This window comes from Strongylocentrotus purpuratus, unplaced genomic scaffold (assembly GCF_000002235.5).
Source record: "Strongylocentrotus purpuratus isolate Spur 01 unplaced genomic scaffold, Spur_5.0 spur5_contig_858, whole genome shotgun sequence".
NCBI lineage: Eukaryota > Metazoa > Echinodermata > Echinoidea > Camarodonta > Strongylocentrotidae > Strongylocentrotus > Strongylocentrotus purpuratus.
In genome coordinates, this window is record NW_022145566.1 from 2,795,651 (window position 1) to 2,817,827 (window position 22,177).

The window sequence follows — 22,177 nt, forward strand, 5'->3', positions numbered from 1 at the left end:
GTTGTTCACATCCATTCCCGTATCATAAACACGCATGTTAACGATGATCTTCATCATGATGTCTGCCAAACCCGCTTACGTGATGACATTACCGGTATCTCCCCTTTTCTTTTCATGTGCTATTTATGCATTTCAACTTCGTCTCCTTTTCTCCTTCGCCCCCCCCCCCCCTCCCCTTCGTTTAGATCACAGTTTCTAAATAATATCACTGGAAATGTTTTGCGTCGGACGAATCCGCTCCCCACACCCCTATATACTTGGAAGACCTTTACCCTGTATCGGGTCAGCTTATCATGAAGCCATCAAACCACCGATGGTTACCCCCCAGGATGTAAGCAAGAAAATAAAACATGAAATTAAATAAATAAACTAATAAGAAAAATGAAATATAGGTCTAGATACAGATTGATACGACAAAAACTTCAAACGATCAACAACAATGATAACCAACGTAAAATATATAGGCAGAAATGTTAACAAAAATGAAGAAGAAAAAAACAGTTCTTTGGAAGAAAATACGAAAAAGAAAATATAAAACACATTTAGAAAGTACACTTTGCGTTTATCATGCATAGTCACTGAAATTTTGTAGGTGGCCTAATGTTATGGACATCAGTTCACCGATACAAAAAAAAAAGTTCCCATTTTTGCCTCAAACTTAATATAAACAGGAGCTATGTAGGTCCTTCCAAGACCCCAGCTTCTCTCTGCCGTCTACCATCTCACCCACGCCAGCTATGTCGGGCAAGCTCCTTCTGAAGTACCTCCAGAACAACTTGGAGAAAGAACAACTTCAGCAAGGCATTGCTGTGAGTCTTTATCGAATACTCAACTAGTAATTAATAATAGTTGAAATCAATCAATTCGGATTTCTCATTTTTGCGTTAGAAATAATATCATCGATAGTATGAACTCAACAATTTCATTATGGCAATGGTGAAACGAATATCGCATAATATGTTGGTAATATTAATGGTGACAATAATATAAAATGAGATATAATTCATATCAATATTAATGACTATGATATTTGTGGACACTTAATGTGTCAAAGGGCCAAATTGTAACCACTCTAGGGCGGTATAAATTAAAAATTGATTAATTTTTAACAAGTTAAGATAAGAATGAGTTTATTTAAAGTTGTAAACCATATTAGGTCAAACTAGAGTCGTATGTCTGATGCTTTTATACACAAACAAGTATTATATAATATTTATACAAAATATCAGAGATCGAAATAAGAAACCCAAAATTCAAAATGAATTTTTTTTTTTTTTTTTTTAAATCTTCTTGCTTTGTTTTGGATGATAGAGCCTGGCAACTCAGCTTGGAGTTAGGGCTGATGGAGATAGCACAGCCCTCCTCACTAAGATCAGCTCTATGGTGAAAGAATCAGAGAGGAGGAGAGTGTCTGCAGAGAGAAGGGCTAAGGCATTTGAGGAGAGGTACCTGGACCAGGCCATGAAGGACCAGGTCTTGGAGCTAGAGCTGGCTGAGACCAGAAAGCAGAAAGATATTGCTTTGAAGAATCTCCAAGTAAACCATTTATGTTTTACTTCTATTTTTGAAAATTCTGATAGGGCTCTCTTGTTAGAAAAAATCGAGAGAAAAAGAAGTATGCAAAAATAATACAAACAAATATGATATATATAAAGTATCTGTTATACAGATTGTTATGAAATAAGTATGAAGTATTATAGGCCTAATATGAAACGAATATGAAACAATGTCATCATAAAAACACACATATCGAGCATTTACAGCCATCAAATTTTAATAACACAATTTCATGTTGTTATAATAATTGTTCATTGTTATATAACTTGGATGTCCATGAGGAACACTGTTTGATTTGTTTTTCTTTCTTTTTTCTTCAGGATCTGACATGGCAGCCAACGGTCCTTTCTCCTGCCGACAGCAGCCTGACTTCTCGTGTCTCTTGGTAAGTATTATCGACAAAAATACATTAGCACAATAAAAGTGAAAAAATGATTGATTAATTAATTAATTAATTCAAAGTGGTGTAATTGAAATATAGGATAAAATATTCCCAACTTTTTGTTTACAAGAGTATTATGCCATGTAATCAATATAGAAATATACAAACACTCTCACAAGAGGCCAATATCATGATGGGAAATTTTATGTCGGTGTTTATGTTGTCTTTTAGGTGTTCTGGAGATAATTCCCAAACACCATCTACAGCACCATTAGACAATGGAGTAGCACCCACCCACCCATCTACTCCTAGCACAGCCCCCATCGACACCACCCCATTACCCCTCATGTAAGAATAGCAAACCAATCTACATTGGGATATGACTGTTATCCAGTTATACAGTAATTTCAGCTGAAAGGGCTACCCTGTCAAAACAAATAAGTGATAACAAAAAATATACAAACAAACAAACAAACAAATGAATATAATAGTATACAAATTCGGATAAATAGATGAATTAATGAATTGATAAATCAATGATTGAATGAATTGAAGAGAAAAAAAAATCAATTATTAATTAATTTCAATAAACAACATAAACAAAATAACGAGCAAATACATAGATAAATACAAACAAAAAGTTATAGTCTGGTCAGAAAGTACGATCTTGTAAAATAAAAGGATAAACATGAACGAATTCTTCTGTTTTTTCCATTTATTCATTAGACCACCTAGCCCCGGCCCTTGGGCTAGTGGCCCTGGTACCCCTCTAACAGTTCCTCTGCCCGCTCAGGCCCCTGTGGTTCTCCAACTTACTCCACACACAGCTTCACGGTAAGGCAACAACATTTAAAAAAATATTTTGTTTGGAAATTTCTAAAACAAATGATAACATTTGATTACCTTTTCATTTAAGTGGGCAAATGCAAAAATAGGAGGAGGTTTTTGTTTTGTTTGTTTGTTTGTTTGTTTGTTTATTTGTTTGTTTGTTTGTATTACTTTGATACCTTTCTTCTCTAACCAGATCTCCAAAAGTGAGTGCTGTTGATGGTAGAACCACTTCACCTTCGAGCAGAGCAGCTGCTCCAGCCCAAGGCCCATCAGCCTCCTCCTACGTTTGGGGGATGTCTGATCTGATGTCGTTTCACAAGGGCGGTGGCGACGTCTTCTTGGGCAGCGGGGCCAACGGGGCGGTACATCTCTACCGTCATCGTGCAACCGACCATCCGATCGCGCTGAAAACCTTCGAACTACCTGACGAAATCAAAGCAATGACAAGGAAGGTTAGTTTAAACTAACTAAATTAACACAATAATTTGGTTGCCGCCCCTTTATGACTGAGCATTGTAGCGACAGACGATGACTAAAGAGAGGGAAGAATGATAATGATGATGAAAACATAAAAACAACAATACTGACAATGGTCATGAATTTTTATCTATACTTAAGTTTCTTTGTTCTCGTACAACCTGACAGGTGACCGCCATCCAGTCGGAAGCTTTCATCCTTGACGTTCTCGGCAGGGAGGATTGCTTTCCCACTTTCCTTGGATGCTTGGAGATCAGCACAGGTAAGATTGGTCTTGCGATGGATTTCATCGGGGATACGATGACAGGAGAGTCCTGGACACTGAGCCGTGGCATGCGAGAGCTAGCGCTAAGCCAGCATGACTGGTGAGTACAGATGAGTTTCTCTTTAAATCTTTTAGTCTTTGAACGATCAAAAGTCTTTTTAGAATGCTACATTATTTTGATAGAGGCCTAGTGAATAGGATAGCAGTCTGTGGAAAAACATTTATCTCCATTTGCCACTTTCGACCCAGATAAAGTAAACCATGAAGATGATTGATGTCGTTGCACCTAAGCACAGTAGACAGTTTGTATAAAATAACGCTGATTAAATGCATCAACCAGCATTTTTTAAAAAACAATTACTGTCCTTCTTTCTTTTAAACAGGCTTGCTCTGGCTCTCGACATCGCCAAGTCCCTCGGTTGCATCCATGAGAAAGGCTTTCTCATGAACGACCTTAAAGAAGATAACTGCTTGCTCCGGAAGACACCAACTGGCCGATGGCAAGCAGTTATCGTTGACTTTGGGCTCGCGTGTCCTTGCGATAGACCTTACTTCTACCGCTTTTCCGATGAAGACAAGGAGAAGTACCGTAGAAAGGTATATTGTTTATTATCTTCTTTTTTCTTCTTCGTGTAATGTGATTTCTATGAAATTTGGTAAATCGTTGTGTGTAAAAAATAGAGGAAGGGGCAGAACAAATAGATCGACATTACAAACAGGATTATTTGGCTAATTATTGTTTTTCATATTTTTGTTGACATCATAGACAATGTACCCACAGGATCTCAAAAATATTCAGAATTGGGCCCGGCACGCTTCTCTTTCTTGGCTATCTACCCACATAATTATGTCGTATTATTCTATTCAAGTTGGTATTGTTTATACTTCAGTATAGCTTGTGATGTTTTCGGTGTGCAATAGGTTGATGTACAGGTAATTCAAAATATAAACAAATCCCCTTTTATTTAAAAGAATTTCAATCGTCATTTTGTCCCTCTTATTTTTTACAGGAGGTGTACGTCCACATCGATCCCGAATGCGCCCTCGATGACGTGCTGACCTCGGTCTCGAGTGACGTATTCCAGCTCGGCCGACTTCTCACCTTAATGGGAGGTGCTACGACCAACGCCGATCTTACCGCCATCGGCAACATCTGTCGACAGAGCTCTCAACTCTGCCGACCTAGCATCGACGAAGTCGTAGCCGAGCTGGAGAGAATGATGTAGACAAACACTGTATTCGATAAAATATCAAATTATATTCATTTGTTAATTCAATTCAATTTCAATTCAATTTCAATTTCTCTTTCTTTGTTACATTTTTCAATTTCAGAAATTTACAAATCGCCATGCGTTTTTCCTGCATTCAAAAGCCGTTGGGTATAAGTCGAATTAACCCCACAACATATTATTGCAAACACTTTTAAGTGAAAATAAATGACATCCAAATGACTTTTATTGGATAACTCTTTTTTTTTGTAGATAGGTAAGTATCACCAAAAAGAACGACAATGATAAAGCAATAATTTGTCAAGACTTTACAGCAGTGGACATTTTGCGATTTGTAAAGTTCTGCAATTAAGAAAAGCACAACTAATATGGAAATCGCAAATAATATATGCAAAATCATAATGCAGTAAATTGGTATTTGCGGTTATTACAGGCCATAATTATATGCGCTTGTTTGGTATTTTTTTTAATTCATGCAATGTAAATAGTCAATCTGGGGGGGGGGGGGGTCACTAGAACGAAATGTTTGATATCTTTTCGAAATACAGTGTTAGGTAAGTATTGTAAATATCCATTCTATTCTTCATCTTTTGTATATGTATATTAATTTTTTATGATAGCTCTAAACAGGAATTCTGGCATTACTATGTCTTGACCGATGGACGTCAGTTAAAAGAAATAAATTCATAAAAAACTTTTCAGGATGAAATTTAAATCGTATGAACCGAACAAAATACACTGTCGAGCTTTAGCAAGATTTGGTAATATGTTATTGAATTTGCAATAATGTTACGATATAGCACAAAACAAAACGAAACAATTTCGGACACAAAGAGTTATGCCAAACTTGGAAATACTTGTGTTTGTTTTTCTTTTCCATTTAACAAAAAGTAGGCTGCCCCAATGTGAAATCTAAACACATTATCGTTTGATTTGAAAAGAAGAGACAATCCCATGAATGGGATAAACGGACATACTTTGTATAAATTATACCGAAATCATTAATGCAAAATTAATTCAAATGAAATGAAATCATTTGAAATCGAATAGAATTAAATCATTAAAAAAACAAAAAAACATTTGTCTTAGACCTAAGACTTGAACAAGAAAACAATTCATAGGATTTAAAATCAATTGCTCACATTTTCCTTACAAAAATTGGCTGGTTTTGGAAAACTTCTAAGCATTCGGAGATGGAATAATCGGTATTAACCGAAGGTTGACCATCACGGTACAGAGCGGGGTGGGGCTCTGTACATGATAGGGTTCTTATCATTACAGCTTTTCTTTATTATAGACTACGACGTCCCAATAGTAATGTGAACAAATAACGAAATATAAATAGAAACATGTACAGTAATTTTGATATACTTTTAAAAATGTTGAATGAATGTCGCGTGACTTACTTCCAGCAGCTTTACCGCAAAATTTGAGGTAGACGTAGCCCCACCGATATGAAAATTGAAATCATTTAGGTAAGCAAAATATCACTATTCTAGCAACATTCTAGAGCATGAGGAGATGGAACATCGGTATAAACCGAAGGTAGTCAATCACGGTACTGACTTTCCTTTCTTTTTGATTATTGATTGATTGATTGATTGATTAATATTTATTTTGTCTGTGTTCTTTATACAGGGTAGTCTCTTCAGTTTATAAAAACCGCTTAACAAGAGAGGCCTGTTTTACATTAAACAATTAAGATTTAATTTCAAACAATAAACAACTTAATAATAAGTAAAATAGTCCAATACATAATACATGTAAAACAAAACAAAAGCAAAATGAACAAGTATTTTGTGTTTGTTTTTAATTTAAAATTAAGGCACCCACAATTCTGAAAATGCAGGCGCGTAGCCCCACCCCCCCCCCCCCCTCAAAAAAAAAAAACGCCGGCCAAAAAAAAAAAAAAGGAGAGAGAAAGAGAAGAAAAAAAGTAAGAGGACGTAGAAAGAAAGGGGGAATGGAGTCGAGAACGGTACAACGAATCGTCTTCTTTCTATAACGATTTAAAGAAACGTCAAAGCTTCCGCGCTTCGCGCGGAAAGGGGGAAACTGAGTTTAAATTAAGGGTTAAGAGTCGAGAACGGTACATCGAGTCGTCTTCTTTTTCTAATAATTTAATGAAACTTCAAAGTTTCCACGCTTTGCGCGGAAGGAGGGGAGGAAACTGAATTCATATAAGGATTAAGAGTCGAGAACGGTACATCGAATCGTCTTCTCTCTCTAATAAATTAATGAAACGTCAAAGCTTTCGCGCTTCGCGCGGGAGGGGGAACTGAATACAGATAAGGATTATGAGTCGAGAAAGGTACAACGAATCGTCTTCTTTCACAGCTTGGGAAACTCCCCCTCCCTGCACCCACTCTTTAAGTGATTCGCACGCTTTGCGTGCTCACTACCGCCCCCCTAAAATAAAATCCTGGCTACGCTTTCGTGCAGGTATCTTCCCATACTTATCCTCAAAAATCCAGATTCATTTCATTTCATTTATTTATTTCCACAGCAAGATAAAAACAAAATGATACAATCTTCAATACAAACATATATATAATAAGATATATGAAGAGGGAAGATTATGAACAGCACATAAATGGCTTGTTAAACATGATCCTCACAAAATATACAAAATAACAATAACTGGTATATAATTTACATAAAACCAAGATTACAGAACAAAAAGGGAAGATAAATAAAATAGAGAAAAGAGCGAAAAAACATTGCATCAACATTGTTATGATAAGTATAAGAATTTTTTAAAATGAAATGTTTATAATTATTTTAGTAGTCAAATTGGTTGATCGTCTTACTATCCTTATTCCATTATATTGCATAAAGTCAGAGAATTTCTAACATGCCTATATATGAAATGCTCAAACAATCACCATTCAGAAGGAGGAGAAGAGGAGTACAACAAAATACATGCTAATAAGATATTGATATTATAAAGTGAGAGCAAATGTGGGAATATAATTTATAGTGAAATTGTAAATGTTGATTCGTAACATATCTTTATACTATTACAAATGGTGGTTTAGAATTAGGGTTGGGGTTAGGTTAGGATTATGTGTAAAGGATAATGATTGAGGTGTTTAGGGTTAGAGTTAGCATTAGGGTTATGTTTCATTATATATAGGTTTTAATTATTAACGATAGAAGTTCACGGCTTAAAGGGATAGTCGAGTTTTGGTATAGAAAGTATAGTTTTGGTCAAACTGAATTTTAGTAACCAAAACCTGCACCATTACATAACAAACTAATAGTTTTAACTGCACCATGCTCGACAAGTATACACAAATTACACATGACTTAGTAATAAGCCTGTTAACAAGAAGAAAAATAATGTGGTGTGTTACATCGCAATCTCACATCAGTACTTGCCCATATAGTAAATATAAATTAAATATATTATATATTCATTTTTATAATAAATAATTCAGTAACAGCAACGCGTTTGCTCTCAAGTTAAACAACACACCTTTTGTGCAGATTGCATTCACACGCATGTGGACACTGGACCAAAGCAACGGTATACCAAAAAATTATCCCTGTAAATTTACCACCATACTATACTATCTCTTAGTTTTGTTGTTGTTGTAATATGTCAATTTATATTCTACGTACATCATGCTTGAATCATAATTTCTGTCTAATTATATGTCTTCATTGGTTTCTTTTCACCTGTTTACTTTATCAAATATTTTGCTCCGTTATTTTGTATTACTGTTTTCTTTGTTTTTATTACGATTTGGACCCTCGGGAGCACGGACGCATGCATGTTAGGGCATAGACGTAATGGTTAGGGGGAAGGGGGAAGCATTAGGGGAGGTCCGCTTGGTAAATTTTGAAAATTGGATGAATAGTATAGTAATTCTTTAAAATGTTGATATATTTGGATGCCCCTGTGGATGTATTATAAGCATAGAAAGTTTAGAACCTAAAACAATTTCGCTTTGGAGAAATTGAATAATCAAAATTTACCGGTGCTCTCGGTAAATTTCAAATATTTCATACGGCGCCTATGGCCATTCCATGTCAGAATAAGTAGTTCTGATATATAATTTCCAAACGGAAATATAGTCAAGAAACGTTGTTTTAAAGCAAAAATATGATATCAGTCTTGAGAGGGATCTATGCAACATAAAAAGTATATTATTCACAATTTCATCACTTTAGACTCGATTTCAACCGCGACAACGATCATTGAATATTTTTAAATCGCATATGCTTCCAATAATTATGTTCAATTGAACCAAATTCATGACCCCATACCAAAACTTTGTATTATACCTTTTAAAGTGGACTTTAATCAAAATAAGATGCGCTTAGCTTAGAGAGTTCGGTGGTATAAGCGCTTTATAAGAACCGTTTTTATTATTTTATTTTATTGATGCGATTGATTGGAGAGAGATCGGGAATGCAAAAATAAGAGCGGCGGCGAAGCGACTTACAAAGAGGAGAAATGGGGCATCAACAAAAAAGGACACTTTAGAAAAAAAAACCTTCAATGGGAAATCTTAAAGCGAAAATAATTGTTTAGACATTAGTATATACCCCTACATAGTGATAACATTATCGGGGAGGATTTCAATATTTGTTTTTCTTTATACGCCATACAATAAATTGCTTAAGCATTATACTTTGCAATAAGCCAGTTCACGGTTGCAGTCTGAGCATGAGCAGATAAAGGTCATTGCAGAACAAATTTTGAAATACACGGAGACGAAATACTGAATACGTGCTCATGAAAGCTATGTAACATTATTTATTCATGCACATTCAGTGCCATCCATGATACACAGGTGGAAGTATTCTTTGAAAAGGGGAAACAAAGGCTATTTATATAGCACCTCCATCGCTGTAGGAGTGAGTATTTCGAAATGTAAAAAGTGGGACCTCTTCATGTTTTTAAGATCTGTGGATATTCGGGGGTCATTGCAGTATATGTGCTAACCGTGAACTGGTCTATTCGGTGTGATGGTTTGAAAATTCATTTGAGAGCGTGGAAAACAAATTGTGAGATCGCATTGCGAAAAATTACATCTTATAAAGAGGAAAAAAACCCAATCCTGATAAGCACATTCTCATAACGGAAGACTGAAATGACTTTTATCATCTGTTTTTTTTAAGGGGAAATAGCTCTTAGTCGCTTGAAATTAGGGGCACGCTCAACGATGAGAGGAAAAAAGGAGTCTTATTAAAAAAGAAAAGGAACATGAGCACGAGTACAAAGTGTAATTATCAGAGGTGAAAATGGAGCACTTCTTACACCTACAAAAAGAGGCACTCACCAGGGATGAAAAAGGGCACTTATGAGAATGAGAATGGGAATGGGAATGGATTTGTCGACGGAAAAGGGGTACCCATCAGATTTTGATAGGGGCATTTATAAGAGGTGAAACGGGCATTTATGAAAAGGTGATACTTAGGTCCCTTATTAGAAAGGAAAAGGGACACGTATCATTGATAAAAGGGAAATTTTCAGAGGTAAAAAGGAGCACTGACCAGATATAAAAAGGGGCACTTATGAAAATAAAAAAGGGGCACTTATAGTAAAGGAAAATGAGAAATAGTTAAAATAAAATGAGCACCGATCAGATTTTAATGGGGGCATTTATTGGAGTTGAAAGGGGGATTTTATGAGAAGGGGGACGAGCCGCTCTTAATATAAAGAAAAAGAGGCACATGCTAAAATAAACGGTGCACTTATCAGAGATGAAAGGGTCGGGGGTAATTACGAGAAGGGGAAAGGACACTTATAAGTATGAAAAAGAACATTAATTTATTAGAAAGGTAAAGGGGCACGTGTAAAAATAAAAGGGACAGTTAATAGAGGTGAAAAGGGAAACTCACCAGTAACTCTCAGATTTGAATATGAGGCAATTATCGGAGGTGAAGGGGGCACTTATCTGAAGTTAAAGTAACTTCTCAAACCTTAAATAGATCAAAAAGGGGTTTGATGAAAGGGAAAGGGGCTCTTTTTTAAAATGGGGGCAGTTATCATCATGAAAAGGGGCACTTATTAGAAAGGAAAAAGGACATAATGTGAAATATAAGGTGCGCTTATCCGAGTAAAAACAGGGGTATAGGAGAAGGGGCACTTCTTACAAAGGAAAAAGGACCATTGGTCGAGGTAAAAGGGGCACAACACAGATTTGAAAAGGCCAGTTGAAGGAGGAACTTATCAAAAGTGAAAAAGGGGCATTTTTCGTACCTGAAAAGAGGGCACTTACTAGAGATTAAAAAAGGCACTTATAACAATGGACATCGACACTCATTGTAAAGTCAAATGGGAGCTTTTCGAAAGAAAAGGGGCACTTTTCAGAGGTGAAAAGGGGAAGAGACACTTTTACAAATTAATAGGGGCTCTTGTCAAAGTAGAAGGGGCACTTCTTACAAAGTTAAAGGGGCACTTTTCCTATGTAAAAAGCGGCAATTTGGTGATACTAGAAAAAGTGGGGGCATTGTGCCCCCCCCCCCCTCCCCCTGAGGGCCGCCTTTGAGCCATCCCAAAAGTGTGATGACCGCTAGCGATGTTGATGTCTTGTCGATGTCGTATTATTATGAATGGAAACGGACGAACGTACGTACGTAATGTGGCACGCGTGCACGATATGGCCGTGGCGGCGTAAATACTACTCTCTTCTTTTTTGTACAACCTCTCTATTTTTAGTCTACGATGAATTCACCGGTATAAATACACAGATCACATACCAATCTATAAGGGAGTAGAAAGCATGTCTGACCAGGAGAAACGTCCACTGTTCATGATGTGTTGAAGGAGAACTATTTTCATACAGCCATGTGGTCGGAAGTATTGGATTATGTGCGTGTAGTAAATTGACATTCCAGACGATCGAGCTGTGTTGTAATTTATCACGTAGTGTGTATTCAAGGAGTATTCAAGCTCATTCAGCTATCTATGAATGGTACCGTAACGGACTGTACTATGGTACGGTATTAGCACGCAACGCATCGTACCTATATAATCCATTGCAAAGTTCAGACAAAACATAAACATAACATCGTGGATATGTTGATGCAAGAAAAGATAGCGGAATAAAGATTTTTGAAAGATGCTTGTTTGTTGATGGCTTTCTTTGATATCATTGGGAATCCTAGTCTCGAGAAGAAAGAATAGAGTGAGTAGACGAATCGTCTTTTTATCCTTGGAGTTATGTTGAGAAACTAGAATCTAGAAAGTGATAAATAATTCATGGCGTGTTGTGTGGTGTGGTACGGTGTGGTGTGGCGTGCATTGCCATTGTGTTCGTTGTGTTAGCATACATTTAACATTTGCCAACGTTTTATTTGTTACGTGTTGTATAATTAGAGCTGATGATCTAACGGTCATCTGCATAATTAGAGGGTCTAGATCAGTAGATGTAGATCATCTGCGTAATTAGAGGATTTAGAATTAGATCATCTGCAGGGAATAATTTTCCTGGTATCGCATCGCAATTGACTGCTATACAAAATATCTTTTATGTAGCAGTTTTCTTCCATAGAAATGTACAGAATTTCATTTGAAATATTTATCCATCGCCTGAAATTGCTAATCAAAAAATTTGAAGAAAATTATTCCCTGATCTGCATTAATTAGAAGATCCAGCACATGATGAAGATTGAAGAGGATCTAGACTCTACTCTAGTCTCGACTCAGATCAAGTGCATAATTTGAGGATTTAGGATTAAATCATCGTGATCTAGGCCAAGCCTGGTCTAGACTATATCGGGGGAAATATGTGCTATCAGAGAGCTCCCTTTCCTTATTCATTGATTATTCCTCTTTCACCTAATTTCCTTCATGATAAAAACACAGATCTACTGTTTGATGATGATGATGATGTTGATTCTCATGAACTTCTGAAGTACCCCTAAATGTGAAGAATTTGAAAAGTAGCCGGAGTCAAGACCAGTAGATCTAGGCCTAGATCTGTACTAGTTCTAGTGTTAAAAGCTTGGAGAAAAAAATCTACATTAACTTGATGCAGTAATTATGAATCCCAAACAGCAGCTCCTTAGAAGCTATCGGTAATTCGGTATACCATACCGGGATTATCAATAGTGTCATAGACTAGTCTATATAATATGCCAATGATATGAACCAAGGTGCAGGTGCAAAGTTTGTGTTGTCTCAGCTCACTCTCACCATGGAGTTACTAACACCATGCTCTCACATCACATAGACTGGACTATACAATAAAAATGAGTGTGTCTGTGCAAGTAAAAATATGCCCTTCCTTTGTAGTACTGATAGTATGAGAGACAAAGACATGCTTCTTATTCCTCCTTTGATATATCAGTTGCGATATCTTGAAAAAAAGTTTAAAATGTAGATTATTCAATTTAGGCCTACACATGATAATATAATTGTAGTTTTCTAGAAAATAGAAATTGCATATAGACTAATCATGATTCAGTGATTTTCAGTCTAAATTGTTTCTTCATTGCTAATAATTAGTCCAGAACTTGAGATTTGTTTGTAAGGATTCATCCAGATATGACTCCATCTGATGTATAAATCTGCATTAATAATGTGTATGGGCAATGTTACAGAAGGGGAGGAGTCAGGAACCTTTTGTGCTCCTCCATGATTTGGTAGACAAATAACAAATATTAAACAAAATAATACTTTAACAGTGGGTGTCTGAACTTAAAAAGCATGTTAATGAGTTACACTGGTACAGGTTAAGTAATATTTCAGTTTTTTTTTCATTTTCAGTTCTTCTTCTTTCATTGAGTACAGTCCTCTTTGTAGAGTATAGTCGTACTTGATTTCTGGGGCCGCAATCACAACAAGAACACATGACATTGAGTTTTCTAGTCCTGTCCATGGACTTGTGGAAATACCTTGTACACCCTGTCACTAGGATATACATGTATATCCCAAAAGTAATTTAAACCAAATTTTATGCCACTTCTATATATGTGTGAAGTCCCTTATACTCAATTATTTTGCAGTGTTTTAAAAAATTTTTTTTTACTGTATGTGATCAGCAAGAGTGTGCCAATTTGTTGTCAAATGATAATGAGTCCAAAACCTCTCAATACACATTAAATCTTTAAAGGGACTTGGTAACATTGTTCAGATGAAAGAAAATGGTGCTAAGGTAGTGACTTCAATGCTACAGTAGATGTACAATTACAAATAATCTGTAAGTTTGAGTAAAAACGGAGCATTATTAATGACAAATATTGGGGAAAAACTGATTTGATCGATTCCTTAATTCTCCCAACTATATTATTACAGTTTAATTACAATTTAGGTGAATGTAAATCACCACAAAGCAATGAATTGGCTCTTCTATTCCAGACATTAAAGTGTTGAAACATTTTTAAAAGCCTATCTTATGTCTTATTTCCAAGGAAAACGGTTGGGAAAGTTAAAAAATGGTTGGGAGAATTTACTGTTGATCACTACTCACTACTCGAGGGTGTTGCACAGTGATGCCTTCAGAGAAAACTACATGTATAAATATCTTTGTGGTGTGAGAATTTTCTCTGGATTGTTTGCCTGTTAGAGGGATAGTACAGTATAGAAGGAATATAATAAGTAACGTTTCATACAAAAATTACACATTTTTTCATTAACCTTTCAACAATGTTACTGAGTCACTTTAATACGTCACACCTTTCAATGAATTCCAGTCTCTTCTTCAGTGATATTTCATGACCAGTACTCTACTTTATCTCTGTGTACAATTAGCCACTCACATTGTGGCCCCTACTCTCCACTTCCAATGGGGAGTACTGGTAGAAAAATACTCAGGCGCCGCCCCTGATGTCTGGTAATCTGGTCAACCCAATACCAGAACATTTAAGTACGTCAGTATCTGCGAAATGAGTTGAACTATGAAACTCACATTGAAGGGCATTTTGTTGTGTTGGCACTCTTCTGATTGGAATTTTAATTCCCACGATAGTGACGATACCTTGGGGCTCTAATTGAGGGCCAAAACCCCTGTCCAAAAATAATTTGATTTCAATAACTTGACAAACTAAAAATGAAAAAAAGAAGGGAAGTCGGACGATTATTTTATAAACAATCATGAAAATCCCTAGTTTATAATAGATACAAATGCACAACTCAGTCACGAGTTCGTTATGTCATTTGCTGATTATACTCAACAACTGTTTATATAATTTTGATATAACACATGTAATATTTAGTGTTAGTAATTCTCTTTTGTGTATTAGCTTTCTCTATTCACTTTGTTTTATATATCATCTGTTTTTCCTAGTATTTATATTCATTTTTGTTGTTGATATGATCTGTTTTATGTTTTAACACGGACTTGCTGAAAAGCAGTCTTTTCAGGCCGTTGTGAGTTTTACCGTGATAAAATAAATACAATTTAATGTAATCAATTTAAACCAGAAGAAAAAGAATTTCCCTTACCTTAAACAACGTTGTATTGATGATAACATGTTTCTACTTTCTACATATTATTATGTGCAATATCAAAAATTACTAAAAGGTTCCTTTCTTTCAGAAACATTAATAAATTTGGCTTTTTCATATTATCCACAAAAATATATATATATTTTTTTACAACAACTTTGTGATAGAATATTATATCCCTTTATACCTCTCTCAAGTGTTGGGAGCCCAAAAAATTTGATGGCAAAATTTCACTTCAATTGTACAATGAAGTGAAAGAGGAGGACATTTAACACTGAATTCTGCAAGGATTCTCAAAATAAATTTGTTTGAAGACGAATGTTGAAGAAAGTATACAAACATTATTTTTTTTGTTGCGTATAACACAAAATGTATTCTTTCATCAATATTCGACATTTATTTTGAAAATACTTGCAGAATTGTGTGTTAAATAACATCCTCTTTCATATTACTATAACATGTAAGTAAATGTTGTCGTCAATTTTGTTTGCGACTTTTGGGGCGCCCAACACTGTAGAGGAGCTTTAAAGAGGACGTAAGACTAGCAACCAACAACATGCGCTTGAGAGAAGACATGATGAAATAAGCTTCTCGTGGATCAAGACAAAGTGAATGATTATGGTTCCAAAATTAAAACATTGATGACTATTGAATAGCGAGGAAAGAACATTAGAAACTCATGACCGATTTGCTAATTCACCTGAGTTAAATAGTGATCGCAATGATTCTGAATTACTGATAACTTTTTAATTTTTATTTGTTAACCGATTTTCATCAAACTTTGTTCCTCTGTCTGCTATTATTGAAAACAATGTACATGTATTTGGGGCTGTCTTGTCGGATGAGAAAACATTGTACTTTTACACTAGTAAACGAATGTTACTTTGGTTCATCATAATGATTTTTCCTTTCTTTTTATTTCAGAATTTATCTTGGCCATCACTTTGAAGTAATGTAGGATCAAAGACTTCACAAAATGCCGTGATTCCCAAGCGTGAAATATTCACCAGAGATGAAGAAAAAATACGAAATGTGCCTTTCCCATCAAGCGTCATTGGACAATTATCGTAATCGAGGTCGATGAACCTGGATACGACCAACTTAAAACCATACAATGCATCAAATCGATCTCCAAGATCCTGAAAGAGAGCGCGCCATCGTTCATTCCACAAACCAGCTCAATGTATCATCATTGACTGCGGGTAGTATAGGAGGTCTTAGTGGTGTCAGCAACGTTGGTGTTGGCAGTACTGTCCAACGAAATCCTCAGCTGTCCGCCGAGGAACGTCGACGCAGGAGTCGATATCGGAAGAAACGTAACCGCATCGGCCTTCTACTTATCTTTGCCACGTTACTTCTCTTTGCTGGACTTGTCATTTGTGTGAACACGAAAGAGTACGTCGCCGGGGCAATCATCAGCGTCATTGGGGTTATTCTGGGCAGTTCGTCCATGGTACTTTGTCTTTTAACCACGGACTCCTGCGGGAGAGTAGGAACCCTTCATGGGATTCGAGAGCGAGTTTCAAGTTTCTCACGATCGAATCGACGTCATAGTGCCGCCAACGACCGCGCCGACGTTCAGCGGTCGCCGCCGCGTCATGGGGACGGCGCGACAGCGTCTGTCACAAACTCTTCCCTCAATATACATGAAACATTAGTGTTACATCCGCTTCCGCCTACTGGTAACATGTCAGGCGACTTTTTAGACCACCTCCCACCTCCATTGTATGAGACTGCTGAGATTCTACGACGTGAGGACATTGGTGTTGAACTTATGGTCGGAGATGTACCTGGCGCTATTGGTGGCTCTGCTGATTATCAGTATGTTCACCGACCTACATTTATTATCATAGAAATTTACATTAGGAAATAGGAATGATAATTTTCTACTTATTCGTTATTTTAGGAGGTGGATTGTAACTTTCGTTATTATTATTCGTTATTATGTATTGTAGTTTGTAGGAAAGGAAAATATAGAAATGAAAATGAAATGAAAATGAAACTTGATTGACCACTGATACAAACATGACGAGAGAGATTTTTAGAACACGGACAGGATCTTCTATAGAATACTGAATGAGGTTGTTAATCATATTTCCTCCACACAATTTCCAACAATTTCCAACAACGCTCAACAGCAGCGGAAAAAATAGACAATACACTCACAGAAACCAATTTTTTTTTTTTTTACTTTCAATTTGCCGACAGATGTTCAATTTTTTTTCTAACAAGGAAAACAAATTAGTAATCAAATTCTAAAATTTGCCGACAACGCGACATGTCTCTAATATTTGATGTTTGCTGAATGAAAGTGTTTGAATAGGGACAATGGGTTTCGAACCCCCAAGGCCCCAACCCTACCTTTCTTACGACTCCTCACAATGCCTCTAACTAAGTTAATGCAGTTCCAAACAGAAATGCAAAAACATGAAAATGTCAGCCTTCTGACCAATAGTAATTATCCTCTCTTGTTGCAATCCATGACTAAGTTCACAAGATAATTTCCTTCTACAATTTCTCCCATCTTGTTACTGCAGGTACTACAAAGTCAGTCAGACGGACATCCATCATAACCCATTAGCGTCCTCCTCATCGACCAACCTCGCCTCGTCATCGACCGCCCCTGCAGTCACAAGCCACATGTGCGAAGAATGCGTCCAACGTCATCTAGACGACGGCGGGGGCGGCGGCGTGCAAGGCCATGCTCCCCCGCCTGAAGAACAATTGTTACTAGCGCCAGCTATAGTCGTAGAACTACCAACTTATGACGAAGCGATTGCTGAAGATAGATAACAGACGATAGTGAGTTGGGCGTTACTTATCAGCAGCTGTAATAAATATATTTCATTGCTCAAAAACTACAGAAACTATTGAACTGTTTGTGCCATTTCGGAGGAATGAAATATTCGTACCCCATAACTGTATTTATTATCCTTCACAATTTTGTAATAAATTTGCACCATGAAGTTCATGATAGTAAAATGTTCTTTGTATCTTGTAATTAACTGACTAAAAAACTGCATTGTGCTCCATTCCAAGTGCTTAAAAAATGACTTCCGTCGACAAGACATATATTTTTTATTGAGCATCAAGTCTTCTCTCTCTATTTGTACATGGGCAGAAACTATTTAAAATTTAGCATGCAATCTTAAACTCTTATTGTTGCACTAGTACTTCAAAGTTCAAATTTTTATGACCAAGAGTTTGTGTTGTAACTTGTAACACTACTACAAATAGATAACTTAACAGAATTATATTCTCAACTAATATATTGTGTGGTAAACATCTGAAAAAACCTTATAGACTACAATATTATAAGACAATTATTATTACTCCCCAGGACGACTCTTCCAGACGAGGTGATAATTCCAAAAAGTACTTTGTGTGGTTGTCTGAGAGAGCAGTTGTCCGGGTATATGGATAATGGGATACAGCTCTTAATACAGGTTAAAAATAATGTCATGTAAACAATTCCAATATCTGTCTCTATTTGTTTGTACTCTTTCATTTTAGATTCTCCTGTATCCTGTATTCCTTGTATTATAACCTGTAAATGGTGAGCCCTACTTTAATTGAAAAATGAGAGCTTAAAAAAAGAGTATTTAACTGGCCCTACCATTTTGGTGGTTATTCAAAAATGAGAAAACTTTGAGAGGAGATATTGTAATTAATCTGTATTCCCTGTTGCATTCTGGGAATTCTTAAGAGAGCTTTAACTTTCTAATGCTGCTGAAGTTGACAACAAACAAGACTGTATATTCATTGTTGATATCATTTTTCAGATCCAAAAGGGCATCAAGTCTGTTAAAACTACATGAGTTAATGCCCTTTTGGTTCCAAACAGATGAAATGATAGTACCTTTCTCGCAACTGAACATAATATGTACATTCTATAAAATGTCGGACTACAGGTTGAATTATTTATACTGCATCATATTGTCTTGTGTAATATTAACGATGTGTAAATTATGAATATATATACAGAGAGAGTAACATGAATATGAGTATGACGTTTCCCAAACTTTTACTAGAGGCTTTAGTTGAACCTGATTTAGTTTTTGTCAAGAAAGATAGTTTTATGGATGATGATTATGTAATTCATCCAGAAAACTATCTAATACCATGTTACATGGATATGCATCGCTATAACGTGGGAATATAAAGTAATTTGATATTGCTGTGTGTTATCTAATACATTTCGAATTATCGTAGGTAAGATAAAGAGCAATTGTTTTATCTAATAAAAATTTATAACCTTTAAATATATATCGTGCTACCGGTAGTTTAGAATAGTAACCTCGTTTAATTTGCTTGATGTATTGAATGATAATTTGCAGAAGTTTTTTTTTTATATCCAAGCATCGTTTCTGGAACATTAATTGTACATTGATAAATGTAGCTCTTGATTTAAGGTATTCCCCGTTCATGACTGTTATTATATTTATTACTGACTGTTGGGTCTAAAGATGTCTGTTCCTGCAGCTTTTTTATGTCTCCGTCAGTGCGAAAAGTTAATTTGTTATAGACATTAAACCGTTGAACGGTTCTTTCGCAAGTCTTGGCTCTTTTATTTTTATTTTTTTATATGAATTAAAGGTTAATGTCTGCTGCATATTTCTTATTTAAAATACGTTATCTTATTTCATGGTTTTCACTGATGTAAAGAAAGGAATCTTCAAGAGCTTATTTTTGTGCAATTTTGTATCATAAAGAAGTGGTAAATTATAGGGTATTCTGAATATTCAAGTGTGAAAACTGAAATCTCATGCTAAATTCTATGGAATGAAAACATAATAAAATTGTAAAGTTAACATCGTTCAAGATATTCAGTGCACAAATCAACCTGTGTGTAACGCAAACTCATTGTTTTATTTATCTAACTTTTTTAACGTCTGGGAAAATTGATAAAAAGGCATTTGCGCATAAGGAAGAGGAGGGAAAGAAAGGGGAATATTTATAGAGAGAGAGAGAGAGAGAAGGAAAGAGAGGGGGGGGGGGGGGGAGAGAGAGAGAGAGAGAGAGAGGTAATTAAAATAATCACCACCTTGATAACTACATGTAAAATTATTATCAGGGGGGGGGGGGCTTCAGCTATCCTGGACCAGACGAAATGCACGTATATAATTTATTGCCGATCGGGTTTCAAGGGGGGGGGGGGCACCAGTTCTTTATTTATGATACAAATAAATTAATACGTATCAAAGATTGTCTGTTGGGGGGGGGGGGGGGGGTGCCAGAGGAGGATTTTTTTTTTCTTCCTGAAAGAAAATATATCCGCAAGAATTCCGTTAGTCTCTCCAAGAATCCGACAGGTCGCGATGGTGTTTTTGTCTTTGATTTATTTCTTTGATTTTCATGTTTATTAATATGTGAGGAATTGGGCAGCCACTTTGGCTTAACTGGATTTGCCCGTGCTATAGATGATTTTGGAAACATCAGAATTTAGGAACAACTTTACCTGATAAAAAGACAATATCTTCAGATCTCGTGTATTTTATTTCCAAAGTAGGCGATTGTTGGGAATGGTCGTACCGCAGTTGGCCAACTGTAGTTGAGTCCTTGAGGAAATTCTTTCCAAAACAACAACACAGATGACAACAACAAAGTCAACATTCCTATATAACAATAATTAAGAACTCCAAATTACCCACTACGCCAACAACAACAAAAATGGACATAATGCAACACAGTGGCGTACGCAGGATTTTTTCAAGGGGGGGGGGGGGGGGGGTTAACATTTTAAATCGGACCGAAAATTTCGCAACGCCTCACCAGCCGTTTTTTTTTTGTCCTAAAAAATTCGCAACGGCTCAGGGAGGTAAGGTCATTTTGGGGGTCACCCTTTTGCACACTTTAAAAAAAAGGTATTAGGGGGGGGGGGGGGTTCCATCAAAAATCACACAAATAAAAAAAATTGAGGGGGGGTTCAACCCCAACCCCCCCCCCCCCCCCCCACTCCCGCTGCGTACGCGCCTGATGCAACACCAATTTCTAGATCTTAGATTAGAAACATGTAAAACCTGTGATGGAAACATTTTTCTTCCTCGGTTTTTAATATGAAATAGGCGTACGAAATCTTGTTAGGTAGAGGGAAATTATGATTTTTATTAATGTAGGCCTTGAATTAAAAAAAACAAAAACATCTTCAATCCTCTACAGAATATGCTGTCTAGTTGTGGTAATCCCGGAGGTTTATTACCGAGTTTTTTTTTTTTTTTTGGGGGGGGGGGGGGAGCCTCGGCCAATGGTGCACTCGGCTGCCTTTTTTGTATTTTGCCTTGATTCAGGTTTTCACCATTTTCCGCCTCTCTTCGTGATATACCTTTCCTTTTCTCTTTTTCTTTCTGTTTGGTCAAGGTTGGAGGAGAAGGTGGGGGGGGGGGAACTCTACTCCACATTATTTATTTATTTATTTACGCATCCATGTTCACAATTTAACAATTCATTTGAGTTAACATCACATGAAAAAGAGTATTATTCAACAAATCAATTTCAATTTTACAATTCATTTGAATATATAGACTTCACTGGAAAAAGAATATAACAATGTTTTATCAAGGACACGGTTGCAACTATTATACAGTTTAAAGAATGAACACACAAAGGTCATTGAAATATAAGCATAAAGAGCTTGAATCGGTACAGCACCTTTCAATATATAATATATGACAAATAAAATTCCTAAAGGGTTGTGAATTATTTATTTACACTATTAAGAAAGAACAAGAAAAGGAAAAAAAACGAGAAAAAATGAAAGAAGTATGATTCCATCTTTCCTCTTTGATAATAATATGATGAAAACAGCGACGAAGAATCATCTCATGGGGAATATTACAAGTATGCTAGCCCTAAAAATTACTTGTATATTGTCACATAATATTTCTGAAAAATATGAAGCTTTTGTATTGAGATTTGATAGGGAGGGTCTTGAACCTCTCTTATTGGTCTCTTTCCCAGAACATTGGTCGTATCATCACTAAAATGAAATAATCTAGCCCCTGTTACAGTCTCTCTCACTCTCCTTTTCAACC

At 36.2% G+C, this 22,177-nt stretch overlaps 1 protein-coding gene across 1 annotated transcript; it reads left to right on the plus strand.

Moving 5' to 3' along the window:
• Positions 1-11,342: 11,342 nt before the first annotated feature.
• Positions 11,343-18,575, plus strand: LOC578783. Its single transcript, XM_794921.5, has 3 exons — positions 11,343-11,883; positions 16,071-16,967; positions 17,684-18,575. Exons 2-3 carry the CDS (start codon positions 16,261-16,263, stop codon positions 17,937-17,939), a joined length of 963 nt encoding a protein of 320 aa, XP_800014.1. The 5' UTR covers positions 11,343-11,883; positions 16,071-16,260; the 3' UTR covers positions 17,940-18,575.
• Positions 18,576-22,177: the final 3,602 nt, after the last annotated feature.